This window comes from Camelus ferus, chromosome 17 (genome assembly GCF_009834535.1).
Source record: "Camelus ferus isolate YT-003-E chromosome 17, BCGSAC_Cfer_1.0, whole genome shotgun sequence".
NCBI classification, from domain to species: domain Eukaryota; kingdom Metazoa; phylum Chordata; class Mammalia; order Artiodactyla; family Camelidae; genus Camelus; species Camelus ferus.
Window position 1 is genome coordinate 29470181 of NC_045712.1, and position 27055 is coordinate 29497235.

A 27055-nucleotide genomic window follows, 5' to 3' on the forward strand; every position below is an offset into this window, starting at 1 on the left:
GAAACCATTACGTGACAAATGAGTTCCTTGCAGAATGAGATGCCCCCCCTTTAGGCAAGGAAACTGAGACTCGGAGTGGAAGTGACTTGCTCAAGGACACACAGTGATTGCCAGCCAGTGTCCAGGCCCCGGCCCACACTGGCCCTGCCCGGGTGTGTGTCCTCCGCGCCCATCCAGCTCCTCCGCGTCCCTCTCCCCTTCTGAGCTCCCTAGTGACAGGACTGCCTCCTTGGGTGTCCCTGGTCGGGTCCTGGGGTTTGTCCTGTGGAGTTTTCTTTGCATATCTCATCACAGCCACTTTCTGACCCTCGGTGACAGAGAAAACATACGACCGCTTTAATACTCGGGTCGTGCTTGGGTCGTAGGCCTGTTTCCTTACTAATGTCTCTTTGTTGCAAGGTGGGTGTCTGGCAGGGAAGCCTACACCCTCATTTTTGAGTAGGTGGAAGAGACTGACGGCTCCTCCTGTGTTAGCAAATGTGTTGAGCACCAGCTGTGTGCCCGCCACTGGACTGCTGACCTTTGGCAAAGAAATCGGGTCTTTTGGGGACAGCCTTTTTGGCCAGGCTACGTTTTGTCTGGACTCAGAGGACCAGGACTCCCCTTGAGGAGCCCAGCTTCCTGGGCCCCTGAAACCCATCGCCCCACCTTTCCGTCTACCCTCCCTGGGGCCCCTGCCCCTGGCTCCTGGCCGGGTGCGCAGAGGCCCCGGGGACGCTGCCTCCGTGCCTGGAGTGGGCTGGTCTCTTCTTCAGTGCCTTCAGTGCCCGGAGAGCCAGGCCCTCTGACGGCACTGAGCTCTCAAAGCCCAGGGCGTGTTTGCAGCATGAATGATGAGCTGGTTTTTTCACAGTTGTGGATCTAACTCCTGTGGGTTGGGTTTCCTCAGAGTGAGGCCAGCCACCACATGGGGAGGGGGACAGTGTCACGGGCTGGGATGCCCTTTCCATGACCCCTCAGTGGGTCCAGCCCCCAGGCCTCCTGAGAGGGGTACCGGCTGGAGCAAATGTCTGGTCCTTGGGAGGTGGCTCTCCAGGGAAGCGTTCCTGGCATGGTCGTCACCGCAGCTGCCCGCTGTCCCCAGGTGTCGCCTGTTTCGTACCTGAGGATCTCCATGAGCCCCTGCCCTGCACACCCAGAACAAGGAGGCTCTGGCGGCCCTGCCCCTGGGAGTGACCGTGACCTTCACCGTCCACTTCCACGACAGCTCTGGTGACATCTTCCATGCGCACAATTCCATCCTCAACTTTGCAACTAACAGGTAGGGTGTGGGTGCCCCCTGGTCCCCACATGAAGCCAGGTCCCCACTGGACCCAGATTTGGTTCATGCAGGGGACAGGTGACCACGCGGAGAGGCGAACGTCACTGAAGGGAGAAGTTTGTTACTTTCAGTTTCCAAGGGCGCAGGGCCACGGGGAGGCACCAGGCCCGGCCAGGCAGAGGATGGGGGGAGGCGTGGCCAAGAATCTTCATTACCTCACTGTGTAGAATCGTTCAGCAGGGACGTCCCCTAACAGGCAGGAAGCGAAGCGCAGATGTTGGGCTCTGGCTGGAAGGTTTGTGATAAGATTTGGGCAGCCATGACAGCCGGGCCGCAGGGGAGATGCAGACAAGCCTGGCCGCTGGCCTGGCCCTGTAGTCAGTGGACACAAAGCATCAGTTACACCCTCTGCAAAAGCTGGTCGGAGAAGGCGCCAGCAAGGAAGGAGTGCGATGTTCCCTGATGTCTCCTGTGTGTAGGCCCTTTTGTGTGCTGTCTCACTGACTCCTCCCTGTTGCCCATTTGTTGAGGCCCAGAGAAGTCAAGCCACTTGTCCAGGGCCACACAGCCAGGAAATGAAATGGGGTTTGAATACTGGGTCCTGTCGGGCTCCAGGGGCAGTTTTTTTTGGCTGACTCTCTGAAATAGAACTGCAGCCTCAGGCTTAATGTGAAAAGGGGGTCTCCAGGAAGGAGAGCCGTGGCCACGGGCTGGACCTGTGGTTCTCAAGGTGTGGTCCCCAGCCCAGTCACCTGGGAACCCTTAGAGACGCACGTTTACGGGGCCAACAGTGTGTTTTCACAAGGCCTCCAGGTGACCCTGCAGGCTGAGAACCACTGTCTTGGGAGACGCAGGCCCAGCTTAGAGGAGGGGAGAGGCGTCTCAGACCCAGGAGGAAGGAGCAGGGCCCCAGAGTCTCCTGGGTGCAGGAGGTTGTGTCCAGGTGTTGGGGACCACTGTGGCCTCGCCTTCCCACGGGCCCTGCCACAGATGCGTCCCCTGTCACTGAACACACCCAGGGCCGGGCGCTAGGGCAAAGAGTGGGGCTTGGAGCGGGGCCTGTGAGCTCGGGCAGGTCACCCTCCAGGCTCCATGTCCACACCTGCCACATGGGAATGTAGCCTAGCCCCTGGGCCATCAGCTCAGGCTGTGGTCCTGAGGGCCCCTGGCAAACCATGGTGCTCCATGCACACAGCAGGGCGTCTGCAGGTCCGGGGCGCAGGCTGCCCTGGAGGGAGCGCAGCTACGTGTCCCAGTGCCCCCGCCTCCCTGCGGAAGCCACAGGCCCTTCCGTGGCTGAAGCATGTGACTCCAGGAGACCAGTCAGGGCTCAGGAGGCAGGAGGCATGATGCAGGGAGGGGATGAAGCGGAGACCCCGACCTCCCCCGCCCCCCTAGCCTCCCCTCTGGCCCCGTGGTGGCTGCTGACACAGAGCACCCGCCGTGCACTGGGTGCTGGTCTGAGCGCTTTCCAGCTGTTCACCGGGTCTGATGCCCACGTCAAGCCTGTGACATACGTTCCTGATCAGCGTATGAGGCAGCAGACGGGGGCGATGTCACTTGTCCCAGTTACACCGCAGGGGGCGGCTGGTGCCTCCCCGAGTGTCCTGGTTCCCTGCTGGGGTTGGGGGGCTGGAGCACCGGGTACAACACTTTCCTCTGGGCCTCGGCCTCCCCTCAGGACGTGGGAGATGATGCTGTGGGTCCCCCCGGGGTGGTGGGTGAGTCAGGTTTATGTGGCCCGTGGGTCCCTCACCCGGAGCAGCTGCTTCATGAACAAGAGTTGGGGTGGTGTCTGGGTGCGGTGGGTGGGCACATCGCCCAGTGGGGACCTTGGGCAGCTCCTCCCTCGGAGCTGGGAGCCCCCCTGAGACTGAGAGCCTGCGTCTCCTCCTGTGCCCAGGGACGAGTTTGTGCAGATCGGGAAGGGCGTCGCCAACAACACCTGCGTGGTCCGCACAGTCAGCGTGGGCCTGACACTGCTCAGAGCCTGGGATGCGGAGCACGGGGGCCTCTCCGACTTCGTCCCACTGCCCGTCCTGCAGGCCATCTCCCCAGAGCTGTCCGGAGCGCTGGTGGTGGGGGATGTCCTCTGTCTGGCCACGGTTCTGGTCAGCCGGGAAGGTAAGAGCACTCTGGCCGAGGGGATGCTTGAAGCCATGGGCACAACCAGATGGGGTGGATGCCCTGGGCGCTCGGCCTCGTGGGGGGGCAGGTGCTCAAGTAGAACCTGGGGGTGTCCTAGAGCAGGGGCCGGAAGACTGCTGCCCCCTACCGGGCTTCCCGTGTTTGCTAAGAGGACTTCATTGGAACTTGGCCACCCTGCTGTGTCTGTGCATTGCCAGTGGCCCTTTTCACGCTGCCTCTGCTGGGCTGAGCGGTGGCGTCAGAGACCCTCGGGCCTACACGCCCCAACATGTCGTCTGGCCTTTGCAGAGGAGGTTGCCACCCTGCTCTAGGAGTTTTCTGCCCGTGTGGAAATGCCCTGCAGCTACGCCATCTGCCCCGGCACCACGAGCCACGGGCACCAGAGACGTGGCCGGGGCAGCTGAGGTGCTGGCGATCTCATCGGGGTCGGCTCCGTGGCCGGGGCTGCTGCGCCAGGCCGCCAGCCCTGGGAAGGAGCCTCGGCCCCACACAGCTGTAGGGCCAGGGGGTGACTTCCCTCGCCGCCCATACATCCTCGAGCCACAGGGACTGTTATTTACTTAGTTTTTTTTCAAATTGACTCCCTTTTTAAAACTTAGTTAAATTCATCTTTAAAGGAATAAATTTAAAAAGGAATAAATGAACATTGCCTTTAAAGAAAAACATATCATTAGCTGCAAATAGAATGTGGCTATTAAATTCTTTCATCATATTTATTACATAACGAGATTGGTTTTTCACTAAGGACCGCTGTCTAGTGACAGCCCTGAGCTGCACAGAGGGAGTGGCTGAGCAGGGTGCAGGGGACAGGGACAGTACATGGGGGAGGTGGGCAGCAGGCTAGCCCTGGAGGGCCAGCACCCGGCTCATCCCAGGATGGGGAATGACCGAGAGAGTCCAAGCAGGGAGGCGGCGTGTGGGGCAGGGCGACGGCCGCGCAGAGAGTAGGGGCTCTGGGAGAAGGGAGGTGGCCCCAGGTGTCCGCAGCCAGGAGCACGAGGGGAGGCGCCGTAGAGCGCAGAGGCAGGGCGGCCAGGACACTGCCCAGGTGACTGGGTGAGACGGGGTGGCTGGAGGGCCAGGCGTGGGAAAGGCAGGTCACATGTAGGCTTCCTGTCCCAGGTGTCCCCGGGACCTGGAGCTCGTCTGCCAGCAGCGTCCTCCACGTGGACGCCAAGACAGGCGTGGCCGTGGCCCAGGAGGCAGGATCTGTGACTGTTTTCTACGAGGTCGCTGGGCACCTGAGGACCTACAAGGAGGTGAGGCTTGGGGTGCTCGTGGCAGACCCTCTTAGGATGGAGCCCTAAGCTTTCAATACTGAGCGATTCTCTTTTCTCTAAGAAAGAGGCCCCAGCACCCTGGGAGGCGGTCAGGATGGGGTGTCACGACCCTGCTGTGAGGGCAGCTTCCCCCCTCCTCCCAGGGTAGCATCTCCCCTGTTCGCCATGGTGAGCACAGAGGTGGCCTTCTGGGGGATCCCAGTGCTCCCACACTGCGGCCTTGAGGCTGAGCCCCAAGGGCAGGACTGTCCACTGGGGGTGTCCCCTGGGAGTCCCGGCCATGGGTGGCCCCGCGTGGCCATTTGGCGTCACCAGCAAAGTTAAACTCCCCCAGCAAGTCACCTTTTGAGTCTTTCTGGAAGTGAACAAAATTGCTCTCCTCCTATTTCTCTCCAGTCGAGAGTGAATCAGTGAGCAGAGCCTGGCCGCCTTCCACGTGTCTCAGTCGTTAGAGCCAGCGTGTGCTCTGTGGAGTCCAGCAGTTTAACCTAATAGCGCACGTGTTCAGTGCGGCAGCTCTGTGGCTGGGGCAGCCCGCTGCGTATAGAGACACCTTGGGGCTAATAAAGCGACCCCCTCCCAGAAGCAGCCCAGGCAGGGCCGGGGCAGGGCGGGGGTGCTGGCAGAGGAGGGCACGGCCTGGCAAAGTTGTGCGGGGTTCGAGAGCAGAGCCCTGGGGCTGGATCCTAGGATGTAGGGGCTGGCATTGTGATCAGATCACGACATGCCTTCGATTCCGGGTAGCTCCTGGAGTGGTTACGCATATGGGCTCTGGGGCCAGGCTGCCTGCGTTCACATCCCAGCTGGGCCACTGAGAGGCTGTGTGACCTTGGGCAAGTTATTTAACCTCTCTGTGCCTCAGTTTTCTCACCTGTAAAATGGGGATACTGTTACTGCATGAAACACTCTGAATGGTACTCAGCACACAGCAAGCGCTTAGTAGGTATTGGCTGCCCCTGCTCAGGGTGAGAGAGTGAAACTCATGCTGGGCGCAGTGCAGGAGGGGTTATCGGAGCTTTCTTTAAGCAAAGACCATTGCAGATCAGAGGTGTGTTTGGAGAGACGGCCGGTGCCTGGCTGAGTCTAAGGGCCTGAGGGGAGGGGAGCTGCTGCAGGGTGGCAGCTGGGAGGTGGAGGCTGGGCCCTGGCTGGTGCTCCCGGGTGGGTTTGGGGAGATCGGGGAAGGAGGGTCGTTAGAGCCTGGTGACTATTTGGCAGTGGGGCTAGAGGGGAGAGGAGGCCTGGGGGATGAGTCTCCAGGTCTGGCTTGGGCAACCAGGTGGGTGATGGCCCTTTGCAGAGAGGGGGGCACAGAAGGGGCTGGTGCTGAGGGAAGGGGCTGGTGAGCTGGAGGGGGTTGTGGCTCTTCCAGGTGGGGCTGGTGGTGACAGCAGCTGAGAGGGCACGTCTGGAGCTCCAGGTGGCTGGGGGCAGAGTGGTGAGGGAGGGTCTGCAGTACAGGCAAAATCGGAAGCCCTGGGAGTGGCGGGAACACGCAGGGCCTACCAGAGCAAGTCGGGAGTGGGGTCAAGGCCTTGGGGCCTCCCCCAAGTGTAGAGGAGGATGCGGGAGGAGACTGCAGATTGGGGTCAGGAGCAGAGAAGACGGGTGGAGGGAGGTACCAGGGCAGGGGCACGGGGACCGCTGGTCAGTCCAGAGGTGGAGGGGCCAGCTTCCAGTCTGCCTCCAGTGCTGCAGGGGCCCTGGGGAGGAGGGAGACCCCGTCCCGGCTCTCGCGGGGCTCACGTGGCGCGTGGCAAGTGCTCAGTGCTGCCCAGAGCCTGGATGGCCTCCCGCCCGGAGGCGGCGGGGAGCTCGTCCTGCCTCAGGAAGGCGTGCGGCGGGGTGTTTGGGTGCAGCTGTTGGTGGGGAGGGGGTGGGCGGGGAGAAAGCCTCGAAGGCCAGCGCGGCCCCCACCGCCAGGCGGTGTGAACTTACGTCTGGCCGGGTCGATTCATTCTGAGTAAGTGACAGTGAAGTGAAGTGGCATCTTCTCTTTTTGCTGAGAGATGAATTAACCAAATTGACGTGCAGAGATGTGATTGTCGCTGCCAGGGGAGCCCAAATCGGCCTCCCACCTCCAACTGCCAAGTGAATCCAGGCAGGCTGTTCCGCCCCGGCCTGCTCTGCGGCTGGCAGCAGCGGCCGTTCCTGTGGGGAGTCTGAGCAGCCTGGGGCCGCCACATCCCAGCCAGTCTCAGTTTGTCCCCTGTACCTTGAAAAGGGCAGTACCCACGTCACAGATGCCTGGCCATACACGGGCAGCGCTCATGGACGCGGCCTTGGCTCCCTCCGCAGATCGTTATCAGCGTCCCTCAGAGGATCGTGGCCCGGTATGTCCGCCCCTGTCCAGACCGGCTTCCAGGAGGTTGCGGCCTCCAAAGTGATGGTCACCGTGGGAGACCAGAGCTCTAACCTGAGAGGTACGGGGTGGGGAGCTCGGGTGGCCGTGGGCCCTGCGGGCTGGGGAGCGGGGCGGGCGTCTCGTGCCCTCCGACGACTTTGGTCTGCTCCTCCTACTCACGCTCGAGCCAGCACCTAACCCAGCTGGCCCGAAATCCGAGTCCTGCACAGCAGAAGCCGCGAAGGGACCTTCCTGAAGGAGCCCGGCGTCCAGAAACTGCCTGTTTCTGGGCCGGAGACGCGCCATCCGCCCCAGGGCACCCTAGCAAAGCCGAAACTCACCACCGTCCATCCCAGGAAGTAATGGCTTAGCAGGCCTCCCCGCCGACTTCGATTCTCCCAAGTCACGCACAGAACATTCGACCTCACCCCCTGCCCGTGACTGCCCTGGACAGCAGCTGCCAGGAACAGATACATCAACACAGGCTGTTTTTAACCCCTCGACGGGTAGAATTAAGTACCACCGTTCTTGTTCTGATGCTGCTTTACTGCGTCCGGGACTAGCGGACAGTACTGCGCACTTACCAGAATGGTGTTCAGGGCATTAGTGGGGACTGGCACGCTCCTAACATCCAGGAGTAAATTGCCCGTCTCCCCTGTTGACAGGGACAGAAAACACGCACCAGTGGGCCTGACCCATCTGCCGTGCCACTGGACGCGGTGTCAGGAAAAAATGCTGTGTTTGCCCCTGATCCAGAATCACCCCTCCCTGCATAATTCGTCCTCAGCTTTCAGAAACTGCAGTGCCATCACGTCGGGAGGAGCGTGGTGTGGGTGCCAGTTCGCGGGCGGCCAGCCTTTGTGTGGCTTGCTCGTGCGTCCTCCTGCTGGAGGTCTGCCTCGGGGGCCTCGGGGGGGCGGCCAGCAGGCCCACGCCCTTCTCCCCTCTCCAGGCGAGTGCTCCCCTGCCCAGGTGGAAACCATCGCGGCCCTGCGCCCAGAGTCCCTCCTCAGCTGCCAGCTGCAGTTCAAGCAGGACGACTTTGACTTCCCAGCACGAGAGGTGTTCACCGCAGAACCGGAGTTTGACGCTGCTCTGGGTAAGTCCGCCAGTGCTGGAAGCCAACGCTGACCTGCACGGAGGGTTTGCCTTCAGTGCACCTGGCTCACGATGGCCAGCTGTCTGGGGTCGGGATGGGGGCAGTGTCCTTCAGGAGCCCAGCCCGAGACTGGTGCCATCGTCACCCTGGCCTCTGGGTCACTGTGGCCACCGGGAGGGGCCGGCGTCCCTGGGCCAGGTCTTGGCCACTCTCAGCAGCCACCAACCCCTGGCAGAAAGGACTCGGCACAGACTGGGAAAACCTGGTTCCCAGCCCTTCCTGTTGCCGGCCTGACGGGGTGGGGGGAAAGTGAGAGGGATGGAAGGGTCCTTACTCAGTAGCCGAGGGCCAGGCGGCATATAGAGAGTGCAGCTGCCCGGTGACCGGGCTGTGGGTGACACCATGGGCTGGAGCGGCACCTGGCTCGCTCACTCCCAGAGGCGGGCCGCCTGTCACGGGCTGCCGTGGGCAGTCAGAAGGACAGGTGCCTGCCACGTGCTCTCGCTGCGTCCTCAGTGGGACCGGCTGTGATAAGAGTGACTGGACGAGCGTGTGGCTCATCTTCAGATCTTTCCAAGACCTTGCAGCCCCGCCTTCCCAGGGGAGATTAGCGGCCGCATGATGCGGGGCCGTGAGCCCAGATGCAGCTCCCAGGGGCCTGCGAGGCCCTCCTGTCCTGTGCTCGCTCGGGCAGCAGCACTCAGCATCCTGAGTCAGGAGCTGCGTCCTCAGGGCCCACTGTGTGCAGGGCCTGGGCTCAGGGCTTCGTGTAGGGTAGGCACTTGGTGGTCCTGGGCCCTGTGTGTTCCCCCCCGCACAGGGGTGCAATGTTACCCCCGCTTGACAAGGGAAACGGGGCCAGCAAGGAAGCCAACTCGCCTGGGGGCACCTGGCCTGTGGGGCATAGAAGGGACCCCCAACCAAGGCATCCTGGTTTCCAAGGCCCTGCTGCACGGTGTTCATTCAGCTCATTCACCTGCTGTGGGTCAGGCACGGCCCAGGCGTGCACAGAGCATCCTGCTGCCCCTGGGCCAGCGGCTGTCCAGGAGTCAGCCCTGCTCAACACGCGGCCAGCACTGGGCTGTGCTCACCATTCCCTCGCCCTTGTTCTGAGCCAGGCTGGCCGGGCCCTGAGGGACAGGGGCTCGGGGGACGTCAGTGCACTGGGATGTGGTGAACAGAGGAGCCAGAGACGGTGAGGGGAGCGCTGGTCACAGAGCGGGTGTCCAGGGCGGGCCGGGGCACCGAGGAGGGGCTTCCCAGGAGGTCCCTGAGGGTGGCGGTGCCTCCCCTGGGCTCTGCAGGGTGAATAGGAGTCCTCCAGTCGGAGCAGCAGGGAGGAGGCACAGCCCCAGGCTGGGTGGAGAGGGGACGACGCCCTGGTCTCCGCAGGCCGGTACCTTTGCTCCATCACGATGCTCAGGCTGACGGACAAGCAGCTGAAGCACCTGAGCATGAGGAGGACGGCACTGCTGGTCACTGCCTCCATCCTGGGCAGCCGTGTCTCCGGAGAGCAGGTCGGGGCCGAGGTACCTTTCAGCCCAGGGCTTTACGCCGACCAGGCCGAAATCCTTTTGAGCAACCACGACACCAGCTCCGAGGTCAAGGTCTTTGGCACCGTGGAGGTTCTGGAGAACCTGGAGGTGAGTGCTGCCCTCGCAGAAGCCGGGACACCGGAGAGGGTCAGGATGAGGCAGGACCAGGTGGAGTGTGGAAACCCTGGACCGCCTCTCTTCAGGATCAAAAATTTAAATTAAAAATTCAAAGAAGTTAACACCCCCTCTTTCCTTTTCCCATGCTGACCGTCAGCCAGTGTGAGTGCACGAACTGTCAGGACAGCTGCCCATCTCCTCAGCTGGAGGAGAGGGGCGGGGCCTGCCCGACACCCTGCGAGCGCTCAGCGAACATGTCCCGTGTTCCATGAGTGACTTCAGGGCAGGAACGCAGGCTGCCGGGGCGGGAAGTAGAGTTCTAACCCCTAACTGATCGCTGATCCCGCACACGGGGACCATTGTGTGCCCGTCTCTGGGCCTGGGTGTCCCTGGCTGCCGAGTGGTGGTGCGTGACGCCACCAGCCTGGGGCCCGGCAGGCTGGGAGGAGGGTCAGGGCGACGTGAAACAGGCTCGCTGGCGTCTCCGCCGCTCCCTCCTCTGCGGCTGAACGTCTTCAGAGCGAGACAGGAGTGAATGCGCTGTGGGGCGTGGAGGGCCCACCAGGCTCCGGGCTGCCCCTCGGGAAGCTGGCCTTGGGAGATCACGCATGTCTCTGTTTAAGGGGCACTTGGTTAGAATCCCGTGATACTGGTGTGTCCTTTCCTTAGACACGCCCCAGAATGGCGGCGCGTTCCTCTGGCTCTGGGGCCACAGGCTGACAGTCAGAAGGGCCCGGGCAGCGTTGCTGCCTGGGGAGGGTGCCTGGCGGGGTCCCCCCTCAGTCTGCAGGTTGGGAGGGCAGCACGGCCGTCAAGCCCAAGTTCAGCCTCGGCGTCTCTCCCAGGTGAAGTCAGGGTCCCCAGCTGTGCTGGCCTTCGTGAAGGAGAAATCTCTAGGGCTGCCCAGCTTCGTCACCTACACGGTCGGCGTCTCAGACCCCGCGGCCGGCAGCCGTGGGCCTCTGTCCACCACCCTGACCTTCTCCAGCCCCATGACGAACCAGGCCATCACCGTCCCAGTCACTGTGGTCTTTGTGATGGATCGCCGAGGGCCTGGGCCTCGTGAGTCGGGGTGGGACACCCTCGGGGAGGGACAGGCCAGAGCGGTCCAGCAGGGAGCGGAACGGGGGCGTCTGGGGGCTGCTGGAGGAGCCACAGCGGCAGATGCCCCCAGAGTGAGTCACTGACGCGCTGTCCTGCAGGCTCTGCTTCCTCGGAGGCCAGGGGGCCCTGTTACAGGGGACTGGAGAGCGCCCCTCCTGTGCTCGCCACTCTGCGGGGCCCCCCCCTCGGGGTAAAGCCCAGGCACCCCGACGCTCCCGCAGGCCCCTGACCCCTCGCACGCGCTGCCCCAGCCACGCTGGCCTCCCTCCTGCTTCTGGAATCCGGGCAGCCCCCAGTCGACCTCTTGGCATTCGCTGTTCCCTCTGTTGGGGAGGCCGGTCCCCGGGGCCCCCGCCCCCCCCACACACACACACACCGCTGTGCCGCAGAGCAGGGAACTCAGACCTCACTCGCAGGCCCTCCTGCCCTCCTCCTCCTTCCACAGCGCTGCGGCGGGCAGCCCACCTGCACGGGGATTGATGTGATTAATTATGGGGGTTTCCGCCGCCCCTCTGCCATGGAAGTCAGTATGTGAGGACAGCGCTTAGAACAGGGCCCACCTGACACACCGTGGGCGTGGGCGCTTGGCAGTGGATGTGTGCCTTTCTTCTGCGCTCGCGTCCTAGTGCCTGCCGTGTGCCGCGCCCTGGGCTGGGCCGATGCCCGAGAAGCACCCCCTCTCCCCCAAACGGGGTGGATTCCAAACGCAGGGAGGAAGGATGGAGTCTGAAGATCTGGCTGGGGGGGCGGGGCACATGGAGTGGCCTGGCCTCTGCTGGGGGGAGGGGCTGCTCCCACTGGATCTGGACTGGGGAGCAGAGTGGGAGGGCGCAGTCAGAGACCCTGGGCTGAGTGCAGGTGAGAGGCAGCCGCGAGGGGCCGCGGGGAGCCCTGGGCGCCTCAGGGCAGGGAGGTGACTGGTTGGGAGCCTTCGGGGCAACCCACTCCCTCCAGACGCCCCCAGGCAGGCCTCTTCCCCCCTTGAACGGGGCAGAAACTGAACCTCCCGCTGACCGCTGACCGGTGGGCTGTCCCAGGAAGCAGGGTCCCAGGTGGAACCAGATGGGTTCAGGTAGCCCGACCTGTGAGGTGCCGAGCACTGGGTGGCAGGGCCCGCCCTCTGACCACGCGCGTCACGGGACACGGGGGCCCCGTGGCGGCCTGGGTGACTGTCTTTCCCGGCACGGCAGACGGCGCAGGCCGCTTCCAGCACTTCCTGGACTCCTACCAAGTCATGCTCTTCACGGTCTTCGCCCTGCTGGCCAGCACGGCCGTCATGATCATAGGTGAGCCGGCGCGCTGTCCCCCACCCATGCCGGTTTGCTTCCGCCTCCAGCCCCAACTCTAACCACCTCACCGTCTGCAGCCTACCACACGGTCTGCGCGCCCCGGGAGCCCGCGCCACCCGCCCTCTCCCCGCGAGCCAGCCCACGGCACAGCCCCCACTGTGAGTAGCCACCCTGGCAGAGCTGGGGCTCAGAGGAGGGGTCCTGGGGGGAACCCCGAGTCTCAGAAGGCCTGGCTGGCCCTGGGCAAAAGCTGCGGCTGGGGCGTGAGGCCCGGAAGGCGGGTCCGGAGCTGGAGGAAATGGGAGCTGGTGGGCAAGGTCCCCGGCAGGACCAGCTGCGTGGAGGGCTGCGGCTGGGGGCTGTCTCTCCGGCGCCCCCTCTGCTGCGTCCCTCACTGCGTTTCTCTCCCCTCTAGACTTTGCTGCCTCATCGTCGCCCATGCCTTTCAGCGCGCTGCCCCCTGTCCGCCGAGCCAGCCCTCCTTCGGGGCTGTGGAGCCCGGCGCACACATCCCACTAGCCTGCGGGGCTGGGCTGGAGGCCGCGCTGCTGGCCTCCACCACGGGGACGCCGGCCGGCCCGCCCTCCCGCCCGCGCGGCCCCCGGCCCAGGCCCGCCTCGCTGCTGCCGCCGCCCTTGTCAACTGGGGTCAGCTCCGCCCGCACGCTTCTCCTTGTTGGGGGGCGGGGGGGTTAAGTTTGCTCTTCGGGTTTTTCTGGCTTTGCTTTCTTGTTTCACTTCAGAGTTTTACAAGGCGGGGACCCGGCCCCTTCCTCCACCTGGTGGTCGGGATTTCCAGGCGGTGCCCGCTTGGGCTTTGATTTTCTCCGTCCCTACACCCCCATCTCAGGGCGTGGGGCAGGCGGGAGCGCGGTGGAGACAGCGTCTGGGGCGGTGTGGCCGCAGTGATCTCAGGGAAGGACTTGTAATTACTGTTTAACTTGTGTGGGTCCACCTTCCTGTGGAGACTACATTTCCCCTCGTCTGGCTCCTGCTGGGGGACGGGGAGCAGGCGGACGTGAGGGGCCGTCCCGGCGCCACCACTGCGCAAGGAGCCCCAGGGACGTGGCACCGGGGCTGCCCTGGCTCAGCTTTGCGGGGGCACCTGACATGGGCCTTGCGCCCTCCTCGGCCCCTGTGAATGGATGGCAGTCCTCTGGTTCTTTGTTCCCTGAGCTGGGAAGCCCCTCCCGGACTTGGCCTTGACCCGGGGGACAGCCCGTGGGTCTGGCTCATCCTCCTGTCCGGGCTCCGCTATCAGCACAGGGACTTCGGAGTCCCTGCTTGGCAAATGTCCTTGGGCTGGAGATGGGGCCCTTCTTGCGTTTGCTCATTCTGAGACGCCTCCTTGTTCTGCCGGAGCACAGAGACCTGTGTTATCTGTCCCTCCTTCTGTCCGAAGCACCTCAGCAGATCTGAGCCAGGGCCGCCCACAGGACGGCCTCCCTCCAGGCAGCTCCCAGGGGCCAGGGAAGGGGGAGCCGAGCCAGCCGGAAGGAGGCGCAACTCCGAAACTCCCTCCTCCCAGCCCCTCGTCCACGCAGCAGCCGAGACCTCAGGACGCGGCCTCTACCTGAGGCCGGGGCCCCCCAGGACAGTCCAGAGCCTGGACCCCGTGGACCGCGCCATGGGGACTCCAGCCCGCCCTGAGCCACGCGCGTGAATCCACCTCAGTCCTGGGGGCCGGGCCACGCAATTTATTTTTTTTATGCTGGAGACAGGAAGAATTGTGCCTTGCGTAACACTTGAGCTCAAATTGACAACTCAGATGTAAATAGGCACGTCTCTATTTGGTTTATTTAATAAAGCTCTGTCTAATTTCTTAAGTGAGCGTGATTACTGCTGGAGTCACCCGCGTCCTGCCTGGAGTGACCCAGGCCTGGTGACTTTCCTTCCCTTGGTGTGATTTGGGAAACAGGTCTGTCCTGCTGGCCTCCCTCCTCTGGCTGGACACCCAGGCCTCCCACCTCCAGGAGACTGGCCCGCGATCAGGGCGTGTGGCCAAGGGGTCTGCTCACAATGGCCCACCCAGGGCCCCTAGATGTGTCTTCCCTGTCGGAGGACCTGGCAGCCCTGCCCACACGTCCCCACGTCCCTGGTGTCCCCTTAGCCCTCCCTCTCCAGCCGCTCCTTCCCTGCAGCTCTGGCTCCCTCCGCTCTCCTCTGAAGCTCATCTGCCCGGGTCCCAGTACTCTGCTCAGCCACCCTCTCCAACCTCCAAGGTGGGACACCGTCCCTGTTAGTTCACTGTCCCTGCCTTGCTGGCCACTGCTCGTCTGCAGCCCCTGCCTCTCATCTCCCCAGCCCCTCGGGGCTGGTCCCCCCCAAGCAGGCCGCAGCCTCCACCTGGCACGCACACGGGGTCATCCGAGTGCCCTGGGAGCAGGGCCTCGCATCCACGAAGCAGGGGTGGAAACGGAGGCTTAGTGACATTAGCCGCCCCAAGTCACAGGCCGCCCACAGGTGCCGCTGGTGGAGACCAGTTGTCCCCGACGTCACTCAGTGTCCTCCTCAGGACCCGAGCCACTGAAAGGAGCTGGACAAAGAGCAGCCAGAACACACTGGGCGTTTCCCAGCCCCTTTTGCTGCTGGAAGACAACGTGGGACGACTTCGGGAGCACAGAACAGAGCGCCCGGAAGGAAGGGGTGTCCTCCCCTCTCTGATCCTGTCCCCTGGCTCAGCAGACCCGGCAAGGATAGTCCGGCCACCAGGGTCGCTGGGCCATCATGGCCACGGCGCCTGCACCCCGCCCGGGATGGCCCCTTGACAGGAGAGCCAGACCCCACCCCGGCTGACGGAGCCCCTCTGCCCAGCCCTCCCTCTCTGGGCCCCACGTCTGTCCGCCTCCAGGGACCCACCTGCGCCTGCATGACCTGGGGCCCTCCTCGGCCCTCCTCGCCCATTCCCTGCTCCGGCCAGTCTCTGTGCTCCCATGAATCCGTCCTCTCCTGTCTCCTCATCCGCCTGGCCTCCCCACTGACCCCCCTGCCCCAGCCTCTCCCATCTCTGAGGCCTGTCCCCGCCCCGTGCAGCTAGCTGCGGCAGCCCTGCCTGCCCTGGGATGGCGGGTGCGGCCCCTTCAGGGCACATGCAGTCAGCTGCAGTTTCCCCAAGAGCTGTGCACCCTTTACCTCTGCCCTTTGTCCCTCTGGCCCACCCCATCCTGTGCCCCCTACCCCCAGCTTTGAGATCAGATAGAGGGGAGTCCAGTCAGGATCCACTCCCTCTCACCTCGTGTTCCCACTCTAGGCTTTGGTTTTCCCCTCTGTGAAATGGGTTCAGCGGTGCCTGCACAGTTTTGTGAAAATAAACAAGGCAAGGGGCGTGAGGCCTGTGGCTTGGGCAGCAGGTGGGTGAGCAGGGTCCCTCTCCTGGAGGGGGCGGCGATCTGACTGTCAGAGGGGGAGGCAGCCGCGGCGCTGTGTGGAGGGCCCTGGGGAGCCGGAGGTCACGGGGCACACCGTTCGGCTTTCTGTTCCCAAACTAACCAGGCAACTTTCACTCTCTAAAGGGTGCCAAAAAGTGCTTTTAGCACCATTTAGTGCTAAAAATATAGTATTGCATATAGATTTTTTTTCCTTTAGAATTCCTAAATTTGGCCCCAAAATAACTCTGTTTCTCTCTCTTTCTGTCTTCCCCTGATTTTCTGTGTATCTGTGAGGTGGGGAGAGGGGAGGATACTGGAAATGTTACATCTCAAGGTCGTCTGACACGCCGACTCCAAGGCGGCCCAGGACCTGGGCGCCCAGGTAGTTTAGAGATGAGGTGGCCGGAGGTGCAGGCCCACCGTCTGGGGCCAGAGGGAAGAAAAAAGTTTCATGTAGGAAAACACAGGCTGATCTAACAAGCCTGCCTCCCCACCACCTTCTGCTCAGCGTGGGCCACGGTGAGGGTGTCTGCTGGGCTCCAGCTTGGGGGGCAGCACGTTTTTAAAAAGAAACAAGGAAACAAATGAAAAAACCACAAATGCAGCTTCGGTTCTCTTTACCCTCCGCCTTCTGTCTGTTCCCCTCCCTTCTCAGAGGCAACTGCTTTTATAAATTTGCAGCACGTCCTTCCAAAGCAACTTGGACGGTGAGTAACAAGCATCGGCCGATTAAGCATCACTGGTCTGTAGGCTCTTCCACAGTTTTACCTGATTGTGGTCGTCCCGTGTCACGCTCAGCAGCGTGCTTCTCCCTCGTAGGTGTCGGGTGCTGTCCCACCACACGGCTGCGTCTTCATTTCACTCTCCCTTCCCCGGCTGTGGGGTGTTTGCTATGCTGAGCAGGGCTGCAGGGAACCGCCGTGCCCGAGCCTCCATGGGCCCAGCAGCCAGAGTGTTCACAGGTGGACGCCACGCGGCAGAGCTGCTGGCGCTGAGGGTGGGCCTGTCACCAACCTGGCCACGTGCTGCTAAATTAATTTCCGAAGCTCTGCACCAGGCGTCACAGCCACCAGCCGGAGCTGGGAGATTGCCTCCCCGGTCCCTGCCAGCACGCCACATTGCCATCCATGTGTGTCAGTATTGTCACTGGTTTGGGGGGTGAAACAGCGCTTTGTGAGTTCACTTCAGAAGCTTTGACTCCTGTGAGGAGGAACTTTCTTACTGGTTTGTTTATCGGCCAGCCGTGTTTTCCTGGTGAGCTGTGTCCTCCACGCGGAGGTCTCCTTGCCTGCTTCCTCCTTGTCACTCCGGGAGGGGTGCTATAAAACACCTGCTCGCGTGTCACCGCTGTGCTGGCCTATGGGTGGCCCTTGCTGCGTAGCAGACGCCGCCCCGTCTCAGGGATGCGAGTCAGCCAGCGTGGACTGCTCCTCCTCGGTCTGGGCCCAGGGAGCGGTGGGCCCGTCCGTCTCTCATCCTCTGGTCGCCCCAGTGGGCAGGACGGGACGCGTCCTGCTCAGGGCGACAGCCAGGAGCCAGCGAGCCGGCAGGGACACGCGGCCCCCCGAGCCCGGGCCGGGACTGGCGTGCCGCCGTCAGCTCTGCAGCCTCGTGGACAAGACGAGTCCCAAGTCTGAAGCTGGAACCGAGAGGAGGGAGCAGACCCTCCGGCTGCCGGGCGGCACCGCGCAGCCGCAGGTGTGCACGGAGGGGCCGAGAGTCCGGGTCACGAAGGCAAAGCTCCGTGGGTTGTCTTTCTCCTTCCAGGTCTGCGGCCGCGCTTGGTTAAGACACGTGGGTGTTTTATACGTTGATATCTGGTCTGAGGAAGTTTGCTTCCAGAGTAAACATTTGAAACCCACGAATCCAGGGCAACTCCCTCATGGTGTAGACAGGAAAGCCGAGGGCCCAGAGGGAGGGGACTGGCAGGGCCGCCACCCGAGCAGCACGCCAGGCCCGCCCCCGCCAGCAGGTCCGTGGGCCTTTCTCCCCGCAGTTCAGTCTCGGGGGCCCGTGTGCTTCTCAGCGTCAGCACCAGACGGGGTGAGCGTCTCCCCGCGGGAGAGAGAAAGCAGGAGAGCCGAGCCAGGCCCCAGGCCGTGGGCTTGACGAGCGCCTATTATTTTGTTAAGCTTCGTGTGGTGTGTAATTAGCAAATAAACTTCGGGGGAGGACGTCATTAGCAGACTCATCAGGTGACCACTTCACGTGGGGAGCACGTACTGAAGGAAATAAAGACCTTTTACAGGAACCAGGAAAATGGAATCCCATTTCCCCATTGCATCCTTGCTCTCAGGCAGGGTCGCCGGGGGCTGCAGCCCCACCAGCGCACCCCACCCTCGCCCCGTCCTTCTCCACAGTCAGCAGGCCAGACTCTGGTGGGCAGGGCCCAGACGCCAGTACCACCAGGGGACGCTGCCCTTGGACCCTTCCTGTCACCTCTCTGAACCTCAGTTTCCCCGTCTGCAAAGTGGTAAGTGTCACATGAGCTCCACCTGTGTCCTGTGTGGGTTTAGTGAGCTCCTGTATTGAAAAGCCCCAGCAGGGGTCTGAGCAAACATTTGGTGTTCAGTCAATGTGAACATTTCTTCCTTTGTCTCCCTGGTGGTTGGAGGCAGCTGTCCCCCCCTCCTGGGGGCTTTGACACATCATTCCCTGGAGTCCCCGTCACCGCTCAGCGGAAGCAAATCAGTCATCAGGCTCAGGCTCATGAATGTGGGGGACGGGCCAGGCATGTGGCCCCCCAGTGCCAGGGGCTGGGGGTGGAGGCGGGCAACCTGCGTGCACGGCCTCACGCACTTGGCTCCAGAGGGTCCAAGTCGTAGTGGCTCCAAAAATCCAGCTTTGGGGTGATGAAACCTTCCACTGTATAAATCATGATAATAAAATTGGAGTTTAAGAAATATGTGAAAAACAACTTACATGGGCCAAAAATCCTGCCCTCAGACCACCAGTTTTCAAACTCTGAATTTCTTCATAAATGGTAAAATTTTGACACGTGTGACTCCGAACCCCACTCCTGTGGCCCTGACAGACATTGCTAATCCATCCCAGGGCTCCTTCCTGCTCGAGCAGGACTCTCCCTCGGAGTTCCCCCAAGTGCAGCATTCTGGCAGCCGCAGCCAGTCCGCTGGTATCGGCAGAGGAGAGGAGGCCCATCACCCCCCTAATCTACTCCGAGCCCCTCATTTGAGAGACGGGAAACGACTGGCTTTAGCTCACCTGTAATCAAAGATGTGAAGGTATCAGCTTTCCTCTGGCAACTGGCCCGGGATGGACACAGATAAAAGGAGAGGCTGAAAGATGCTGTGTGTGCTAGAAAGTGCAATTTTTTTTCCTCTTCAAAAGTGTAGGTTTGGGACTGAAGCACCTTAAAATGCAGAAGAAGCAGGCAAATGCTGCAGCCCAGCTCTCTGCTCCCACTGCAGGGAGAGTGGGTGGGGGGTTGGTGGGCAGAGGTGGGGGGTTTACCTGTGTAAATGCAATCACTCCGTTAAGTTTTTCGGGCACCACTGAAGTGACCGTCCCCATCCGTGGGGGGAGGGGAGTGGGAGCTCTTGGTCTAAATCAAAGGAAAACGATCGAGGGCTATTGGCTGGGCACCCACTTTGGAGGCAGATTCGTGTCAGCTGCCAAGTCGATAATTTTGTTCGCTGAGCCAGGAGGGTCGCGTTGCAGTTATCACCTCCAAGGGATGCTGGCATCTTGTCAACGCCCTGCTCCCCGAGGAGCTGTCTCTGGATGGGCAGAGAGGGAGTCGGCCAGGGCTCACAGCACCTTCTCCGGGTGGAAGTGCTGTGGCCTTGAGGAAGGGACCTTTGAGAGCCTCGGTGGAGAGCCCTGGGAGGAGGGGAAGCAGAACCGGGGCGGGAACAGTGGGCATCTCGGTGGAGGGGACAGTTTGAGCCTAAGGTCAGAAACTTCCAGCCTCATATGGGGACTGTACTGAGCAGCAGGGAGGAACTGATCGTGGCCTGGGTTTGAATCCTCACCCACTTGGAACCGAGATATAGCACACTGTTCTGGGTAGAAAAAGCTTTTGGTTCCCAAACCAGGGGATGAGGGATAATTTGGGATGACTTCTGTCTCTCCCAGTCCCCTAACATCCCTCAGGAGGGCGCATGGCTGGGTTGAACTGTTCTGAATTTGGGACGCCCCAAGAGTAGAAGCCAGCAAACTTAATTCTTCCCAAACTAACAGGACTCTTTTTTTAGGCGCCTCATATTCCAAATTACAAAATGGATAAAACCCATTCAGTAAAATTTCACATAATTTCAGATTCTGAGGTATTTAATTTGATAATAAAAACCTCAAGTCCTATTGTAAAATATTCTAATTATGGTAGTCCTCACTGAACCTCGCCCTGGAAAAAGTTCACTATGTTCTACTTCCTATTAATAAAAATATTCCTTTAAACAAAGTTTGAAAATTGTGGAGCTCAGTGTAGAAAGGATGGGAGAATAGAGTTTTGTCACAACCCTACGAGGGAGCAGATGAAAAGTTGTGACACCTCTCCTGGAGGCAATGGGGAGCCATGGATGGTGCCTGAGCAGGAGTGTGACCCGGTTGGAGACTGGCGATGAGGATTCCTCCAGGGGTAAGGCGTGTGTGTGAGTGGACCCCCTCGGGGTAGTGGACAGGATGACTGCTCAGCCCGGGGAGAGTGGACGGGCTGTATTTGGGGAAAACGCGTGCCCTCACCTGGCCTCTGCCCCTTGGCCCTTTAACCGGGCTCCCCTAGGCTTCTGCTTCTGGTCCTGACTGTCCAGCGGTCCTTCCTCTCTCTGGGCCTCAGCACCCTTCTCAGTTCTGAGCAGGTGCTCCAGCCCCCAGAGGCTGAGGGTTCCGCAAAGGAGCAGACGCAACGCCCGGGGCCCCCCTGCCGGCTGGAGCCGACCCTCTGGGAGCACCGCTGCAGCCCCGGGGCTGCCCTGGTCTTGGCAGGAGGGAGACTGACTCGGCTGCAGAGCCACAGCTCAGCTGGGCTGCGCCGGCCGGCGGTAAGCTCCTTTGCCAGTCACGGCCCAACGTAACCGACACGCCGCGGTGAGGCTCTGAAGGGCAATGCAAGCAGCCCCCCAGCTCCCTGCCTGATTCGGAATGTGCGGGCCAGGCCGTGGGAGGTTAGGCCCATGGAGACCACAGGCCACGGACCATGGAGTGATGCTCGGCCGGAGGGGAGGCTCCTGATGTGGGACCCCTGAGCCATGCTGCTTCGCCCTGGTCACCCCTCTCCCCCTACTCCCACCCCAAGTCCGCTGGGGGCTGCAGACGCTCCCGTCAGCCCCTGGGCCGGCCGGTCTGTCCCTTCCGTGAGTCTTTCTCCCTCCTCCCCTGCCCGGCTCCTCCTTCAGGACAGCGGTCTCTCCTCTTCTGCAATTTCTCTTCTTTCTCCTCCCCCCCCCGGTCCCCTCCCTCCCCCCCTCCCTGTCACACCCCACAGCCCCGCTTCTCAAACTCCGGCCCTCAGATCAACAGCGTGGGCTTCCCCTGCGAGCTGTTAGGACTGAGCCCCTCCGGCCCCGCCCCAGACCTGCTGGAGCAGGACCTGCAGCTCAACAGGACCCCCAGGTGGCTTGTGTGCACTTTTCTAATTACAGAGTAATCGGAGCTAACTGAAGTCGCAAATAGAGACAAGAAAGGAAGCCCCCTCGTCACCCTCTGCTGATTGCTCACTCCGCTTTCAGCTTGCTATTCTGTCTTCCCAGATTTTTTCATACAGTCATCCCTCAGTATTCACTGGCGGTGGGTTCCAGGACCTGCTCAGATACCAAACTCTGTGGATGAGGAGGGCTGACTGTACATATGTGTTTTCTTACTGAAATGTCAGCGAGCCTGTGCTCTCCGCTCATGCAGCACGTCGCGGGCACCGTGCCACGCCAGTAAGTATGGTCTGTAGCCATTAGTCATCGTTCAACTGAGCACCTACCAGGTGCCGGGCACTGTGCTAGGCTCCAGGTTGACATCAGGAAACAGGACAGGTCACTTCCTGCCTCCGTGGAGCTTACATCTAGTTGGGGAAAGAGAGAAACCAAGAATCACACTCACCCAGGGTGTGCAGAGGGAGCTGCTGCTGTCGGCAGAGGCCGGTTGCCTGGAAGGGATGCAGCGTGAGTCACCCAGCCGGTCCCCGGGGGACGGGTGCCCAGCCTGTCCCGGGGCTCTTGTGCTAAGAGCAGCACTGAGCTAGACGTCCTCGGTGTACGTGCTGGGCACCTGTCTGGCCGCCCCCCAGGACAGCTTCCTACATGTGGGCGTGCACTTTCTCTGGCTGGGTTGTAAGAGTTGTTGAGCCCAAATCCCAACCTGGATTTAATTTCTGAAAGTCCCTCCCTAAACCAGCCGCCCTGACTCTGGGGCTGTCCCTGCTCCAGTGGAGTCCACTGAGGACAGAAAGGGCAAAAGCAGTGGGGGGTCCTGCTAAGGGCAGGATGGGCCTCGCAACCCTGAACTCTCACTCTCTCAGCCCAGCCTGCACTGGCTGCTGGGCCCCCAGGAGGATTCCGACTTCTCCCTGCACTTCTGGAGCTCATGTCCGATGTGGAGACAGGAGCAGGAGCAGTCCTGAGGGAGCTGGGAAGAGGCCCCAGCTGAGTGTAGGGGAGGGGGTGGTCAGGGAGGGCTGCCTGGAAGAGGGGATGCTTGCTCGGCCATCTTGATGGAGTAGTAAAAGGTTTTTCTCGTGGACAAGGGAAAGAGGGAAAGGTTCCCAGAAAGGGGGAACAGCAGTTGCAAAGATGACCAGAGAGAGGACGAAGAGTTGTGTGTGTGTTTTGGAGGGCACTGGAGGTGGCAGAGAAGGGTGTATCAGAGGTCAGGAGAGTGTTGAGGTTGTGGGGCTGGAGCAGGGCTTCTGTGGGTCCGTGATAGACATTTGAGTGAGTGAAGTGAGTGACCAGGTACTGTTTTCTACAAGCAGGTTCTGGAGTCAGAAGGCCTGGGTTCAAGTTCTGAGTTCACTTCTCATGTGCTGTGTGACCGTGAGCAAGTTGATGAAACTCTGTGCCTCAGTTTCTTTACCTGGGAAATGGAGGCAATGATGGTGCTTCCATCGTTTAGGCTGAAGAGGTGCGATTGAATGAGTTAATTAGTGGGAAGTACTGGGAAGGGTTCCAGGCACACGAAGGTGCAGCCAGAGCCCAAGGCCTGGTCACCCCTCCCCTGCGGGGGTGCTTGTGGGTAGTCAGCAGCGCCCAGCAGACACGCACGTGCCTGGCCCTCCGCTCGGCAGACGCGGCTTCTCTCGTGGGGCTGGCGCCGTGGTGGGGAGACAGGAAAGTGTAAATGGACAGCATGGTTGCAGAGATAATGTTAAGGCCAAGAGAAACAAAAAACAAGGTGGCAGGAGAGAGGACAATGGCAGAGGGGACATGCTTCCGTTTGGTGGTCGGGGAAGACTTTTCTGCAGCAACATCTGAGCTGAGATCTCAGAGCCACGGAATCAGCAAAGATGGAGAAGTGGGAACCTTCCAGGTTGAAGGAACAGCACGTGCAAAAGCCCTGAGGTGGGAGTGCTACAGGCCTGATCATGGAACAGCCTGGGGGCTGTGGGGCTGGAGTAGGATTGCTAGATTTAGCCAACAAAAATATAAGGCCTGCAGTTAAATTTCTGAAATTAGAATTTCAAAAAAATAGCAAATAATTTTTTAGTGTAAGTATGTCCCATGCAACATTTGGGACACACTTACACTAAAAAATTGTTTGTTGTTGACCTGAAATTCCAGTTTGACTGGGAACCTCTGTTTCATCCAGCAATCCTAGGCTGGAGGGAGTGGGGGAGGGGAGAGTTGAGAGGATGAGTCAGCAACCTGGGGAGGCTTGGCCGGCCTGGGGAGGCAGCTGGATTTCATTCTAAGGGTCAAGGTTCACAGGGCTCCAGCCTCCAGCCTGGTCCAGGTGCTAACGGGTGGGCGTTTTAGCAAGCGGCTCGAGTTACCCACGTTTCAGAGAATTCTCCGAAAGATGACTCATCCCAAGTAACAGACGAGAGAGCTGGGGCTGCATCCCGCTCCTGGGAGACGAAAATATCCCTTATAGAAACGGAGGGAGGGGAGGCGGCCGGGGGAGTACGGAGCGATGTTAAAATTAGAACAACCGTGTTCTCCTAATTGGAAATGCAGCGGGGGCCACAGGAATCTGTAATGGGCTTCCTTGCAGAATTCTGCAAGGGGGAGGCCGGGGTCAGCTGTATAAACGTTCATGAGGAGCAGGGAGAGGCTGCCCCACCCCAGGATGCGCCCGTCCACTTCCAGGAGAGGCTCAGCTAGAGGACAGGGGCTCCTCCCTGCTTGGCCACAAGCGAGGTGAATCTGGGCCCTCAGCCTGCCCTGCTCTCTCTCAGCCTCGTCTCCCCGTGTGTGGAGGGGGGCCCTGTCCTCTGGGAGATGGGGGAGAACCAGGTTCAGGACAGGATCCCAGAGGAGCACGCCCCCCTCGGCCGAATCAGGGCCCCTTAGGCGGGCTCTGCCGGCCTGGAGTTTGTTAAATGAATGGAAGAATGAATGAATGAAGGGGTGGATGGATGAGAGATCGTTGGCCTCCCCTTCCTTCTCCTGGCGGGGCTATTTTAAGCCTCCTGCTAGGCCCCGCTTGGGCACATCCGCACCGTGTCACATCAAACACATTAAAAGGCACCCACATGCCTCATTAAATAGAATTTATATATAACTATACAGCACGGAGTCGAGATGCAATTGACTAGTTGACTAATGTTACCTTCTGTGGACATTTAATTACACATTCATTCATCTTGACATGTCAGTGTGTCCTCCCCCCATCTCATACACGGTCACGCGCCCCTGACACGCTCCCAGCTGCCAACACTGTGCTCCGGCGGCTCAGGGAGGGGCCTCATCTCGGGGCCTCGGACTCCCCACCTGTAAAAGGGGTGGCACCCCACCCCGTGCTCCCGTGGGGAGGACTGTGAGAGCCCCCTCCTTCAGAGGCAGTGGAGGGACAATGACTGCAGCTCCTCACAGGAGGGCGCCAGGCTGGGTGGTTTACATGTGACCTCATTGAATTCCACGGCCTCCAGCGTCCCCCAGGAGTGGGTGTCCTTATCCCCATTTCACAGATGGAAAGGCAGAGGCTGGGGGAGGTGAGGACAAGCCCTGTGGGGCCCTGAGGCACCTGAGACAAAGTCCCCAAGGTTGTGAGGAGATGTGCACCTTAAACATCATGGGGTGACGAGGACAGACAGGGCCATTTCCGGTCAGCATGACAGCATGACGCGGAGCTTGTCCACACGCTGACTGGTCGTTTTCACCTCCCTAGGATTCTGATTGGAAAGAACCAGCCCAACACTCAGTGTGGCATGACAACAACCTCTATCTAAAATGACCGTTTTTTCCTTCTGTTTTATTTTATGGATTCCCTTGTAACGACAGCAAAGGATACCAAGTTTCATTTCAGGCTAAGTGTATTTGATAAGAAACCTCTTAAACGAAAAATAGTTTTGTCCAAAACAAGGAAAGAAAAAATTCAACTCTGCACTTGGTGTGTACCCAGTGATGGTGAAACTCATGAACGCAGCATCTGAAGGACCCAATTTGGGGTTCCACTGGGTGAGTTGCCATTCACATGCTGTGTGTCCTCAAACAAATCGCTCCCTCTCTCTGGGCATCCCCATTTGTAATAAGGATTGTTACAGACAAGCTCCAGTGCTGACGATCTAATGCTGAAGACTCCTTTTTCTGATTGTCTTCTCCTTTGAAAGGCAGATCAACGTCTTCTGTATAGGTCTGGCCGACAGCGGACCACGGTCATTTAGAGCAGCCCTGAGTCCTGAGAGGGTGTTCTGTGTGCACGGGCTCCAGGAGCCTGCCCTGGGGACAGGAGACCCCAAGCAGGGCCTCAGTCCCACAGCGGGTTGTGTGCACCTGCTCTAAGCATCGCTGAAAGCAGAACGTTGTAGCCAGTCACCTGCTCCTAGTAGGTAGGACCTTCGGGGGTGAAGATCCATCCTGATGTGCAGAAACAAATGATGCATAAGGTGACTGCAGTCACCAACCAGCCCTGTCAGGACTGGCCGCTAAGTGCTCCTCAGCCCCCCGAGCGAGGTGGCCTGACGGCCAGCGCTGAGGACTGGCGGCGCGGAGCATCGGGACAGGTGCGCTGGGTGGGGAGGCGGCCGGCAGGGGCTCCGGCCCCCAGGGAGCTCTTGAGATGCCGTAACGCTTGTAAACACACGTTTACAGGAGTCTCTGCCTTTTGATAGCGGAACGGGAAACGTTCGCTTTATTGTACTGCAGAGCTGCTCTGGGCTTACTTGGCCATCTTACGTTAATTATGATTAATCAGGATTTCATTTTGTTTCATTTTTTTAATTGATCGAATTCTCTTTGTTCCATTTCCCCCCCTCTGCTGCTCTGAAAATTATGCCTTCTATCTCTGTTTTTCTAGTGGCCACGTTCATACTTTGAACACACATACTTAGGCTTCTAATCGTATCATTTAACGCTGTCTCTGTTCCAGCGTGGCCTCTGCAGACGTTGAGGAAACCGCAGGCGGGGCCAGGCAGCGTGGCCAAGGTAGAGTTAGGTCACACGCGCCTTCCCCGAGCCACGCACTTTGCACACCACCTTCCCACCAACAGCCTTAACTTATCCTGACAGCAGCCTGGAAGGGAGGGTGAGTCTCTCCGTTTACAGATGAGTTCAGTGACACTTCAGAACTGAAGACAGTGGCCCAGGGCTTATTAACAAGTTGGTGGCCAAGCAGGATTTCTAAGTCCTTGTTCTTTCTACCATCTTTTGTCTGTCTGTCTGTCTGTCTGTCTGTACTGTCCACCACTTGTCTGTACTTCCTCAACAAACGGCCAAGTGAGCTGGAGCGTGAAGACAGACGGATGCTGGAGGTCAGGGTGAGAGTGTGCAGGGGGAGGGGAGAGCCCCCCATGGCCGGGAGGCCCCTGCTTCCTGCCAGAGAGGGCTCTGGGTGCCCTGTGGAGCCCTGGGTGGGCGCCTTCCTGCCCGCAGGCTCTGGGGAGGACACCTGTGCTGGTTCAGGGTGGGTAGGGGTGAGGGGTGCCCCCCTCAGTCACTCATTCATCCGATGCTTCCTGAGTGCTTCTTGGTGGCAGTTCGTGGGAGCAGAGGTTCAGGGATCAGAATCCGGTGGAGGTCAGAGGAGATGGGCAGAGAGAACATACTACCTGGAGATCATTTGATTCTCTTTCAGTGCACTTACTATCATGGCTGTATTCTGAAGAGGTAACACATATGCATGGAAAACAGTATCTGAACTTTACCAAATGCTAACGAGTCAGTCTTTCCACACCTAGGGCACCGTTACTTTCATAAAAGGTAAAACACACATGAGGAGGTGTAACAAATCCAGGGGCAGCCGCCTTCAGCATTATCTGGAGCGCGTCCCTCTGGGAACGGTCTATGCCTACTCAAGCACGCAGTCCTGCATGCTCCTTCCCGCTTCCACACGCCAGGAGCCGCCCACGTCTCCTGCTCCGTGCTCCCTTTCATCGCTTCCTTTATTCTGAAGGTCACCCTTGTCAGT

The 27055-nt window shown here is 60.3% G+C and overlaps 1 protein-coding gene across 1 annotated transcript in view; it reads left to right on the top strand.

The window, feature by feature from the left end:
• Positions 1-14002, top strand: part of NUP210 (nucleoporin 210) — an 88842-nt gene extending 74840 nt beyond the window's left edge. Inside the window, 12 exon segments of the mRNA XM_032458745.1 lie at positions 1085-1120; positions 1122-1261; positions 3165-3385; positions 4532-4668; positions 6988-7032; positions 7034-7112; positions 7986-8132; positions 9525-9775; positions 10630-10846; positions 12079-12174; positions 12255-12335; positions 12593-14002. Coding sequence (XP_032314636.1) covers positions 1085-1120; positions 1122-1261; positions 3165-3385; positions 4532-4668; positions 6988-7032; positions 7034-7112; positions 7986-8132; positions 9525-9775; positions 10630-10846; positions 12079-12174; positions 12255-12335; positions 12593-12696 — 1554 coding nt within the window. The 3' untranslated portion in view covers positions 12697-14002.
• The last annotated feature ends 13053 nt before the right edge of the window (positions 14003-27055 follow it).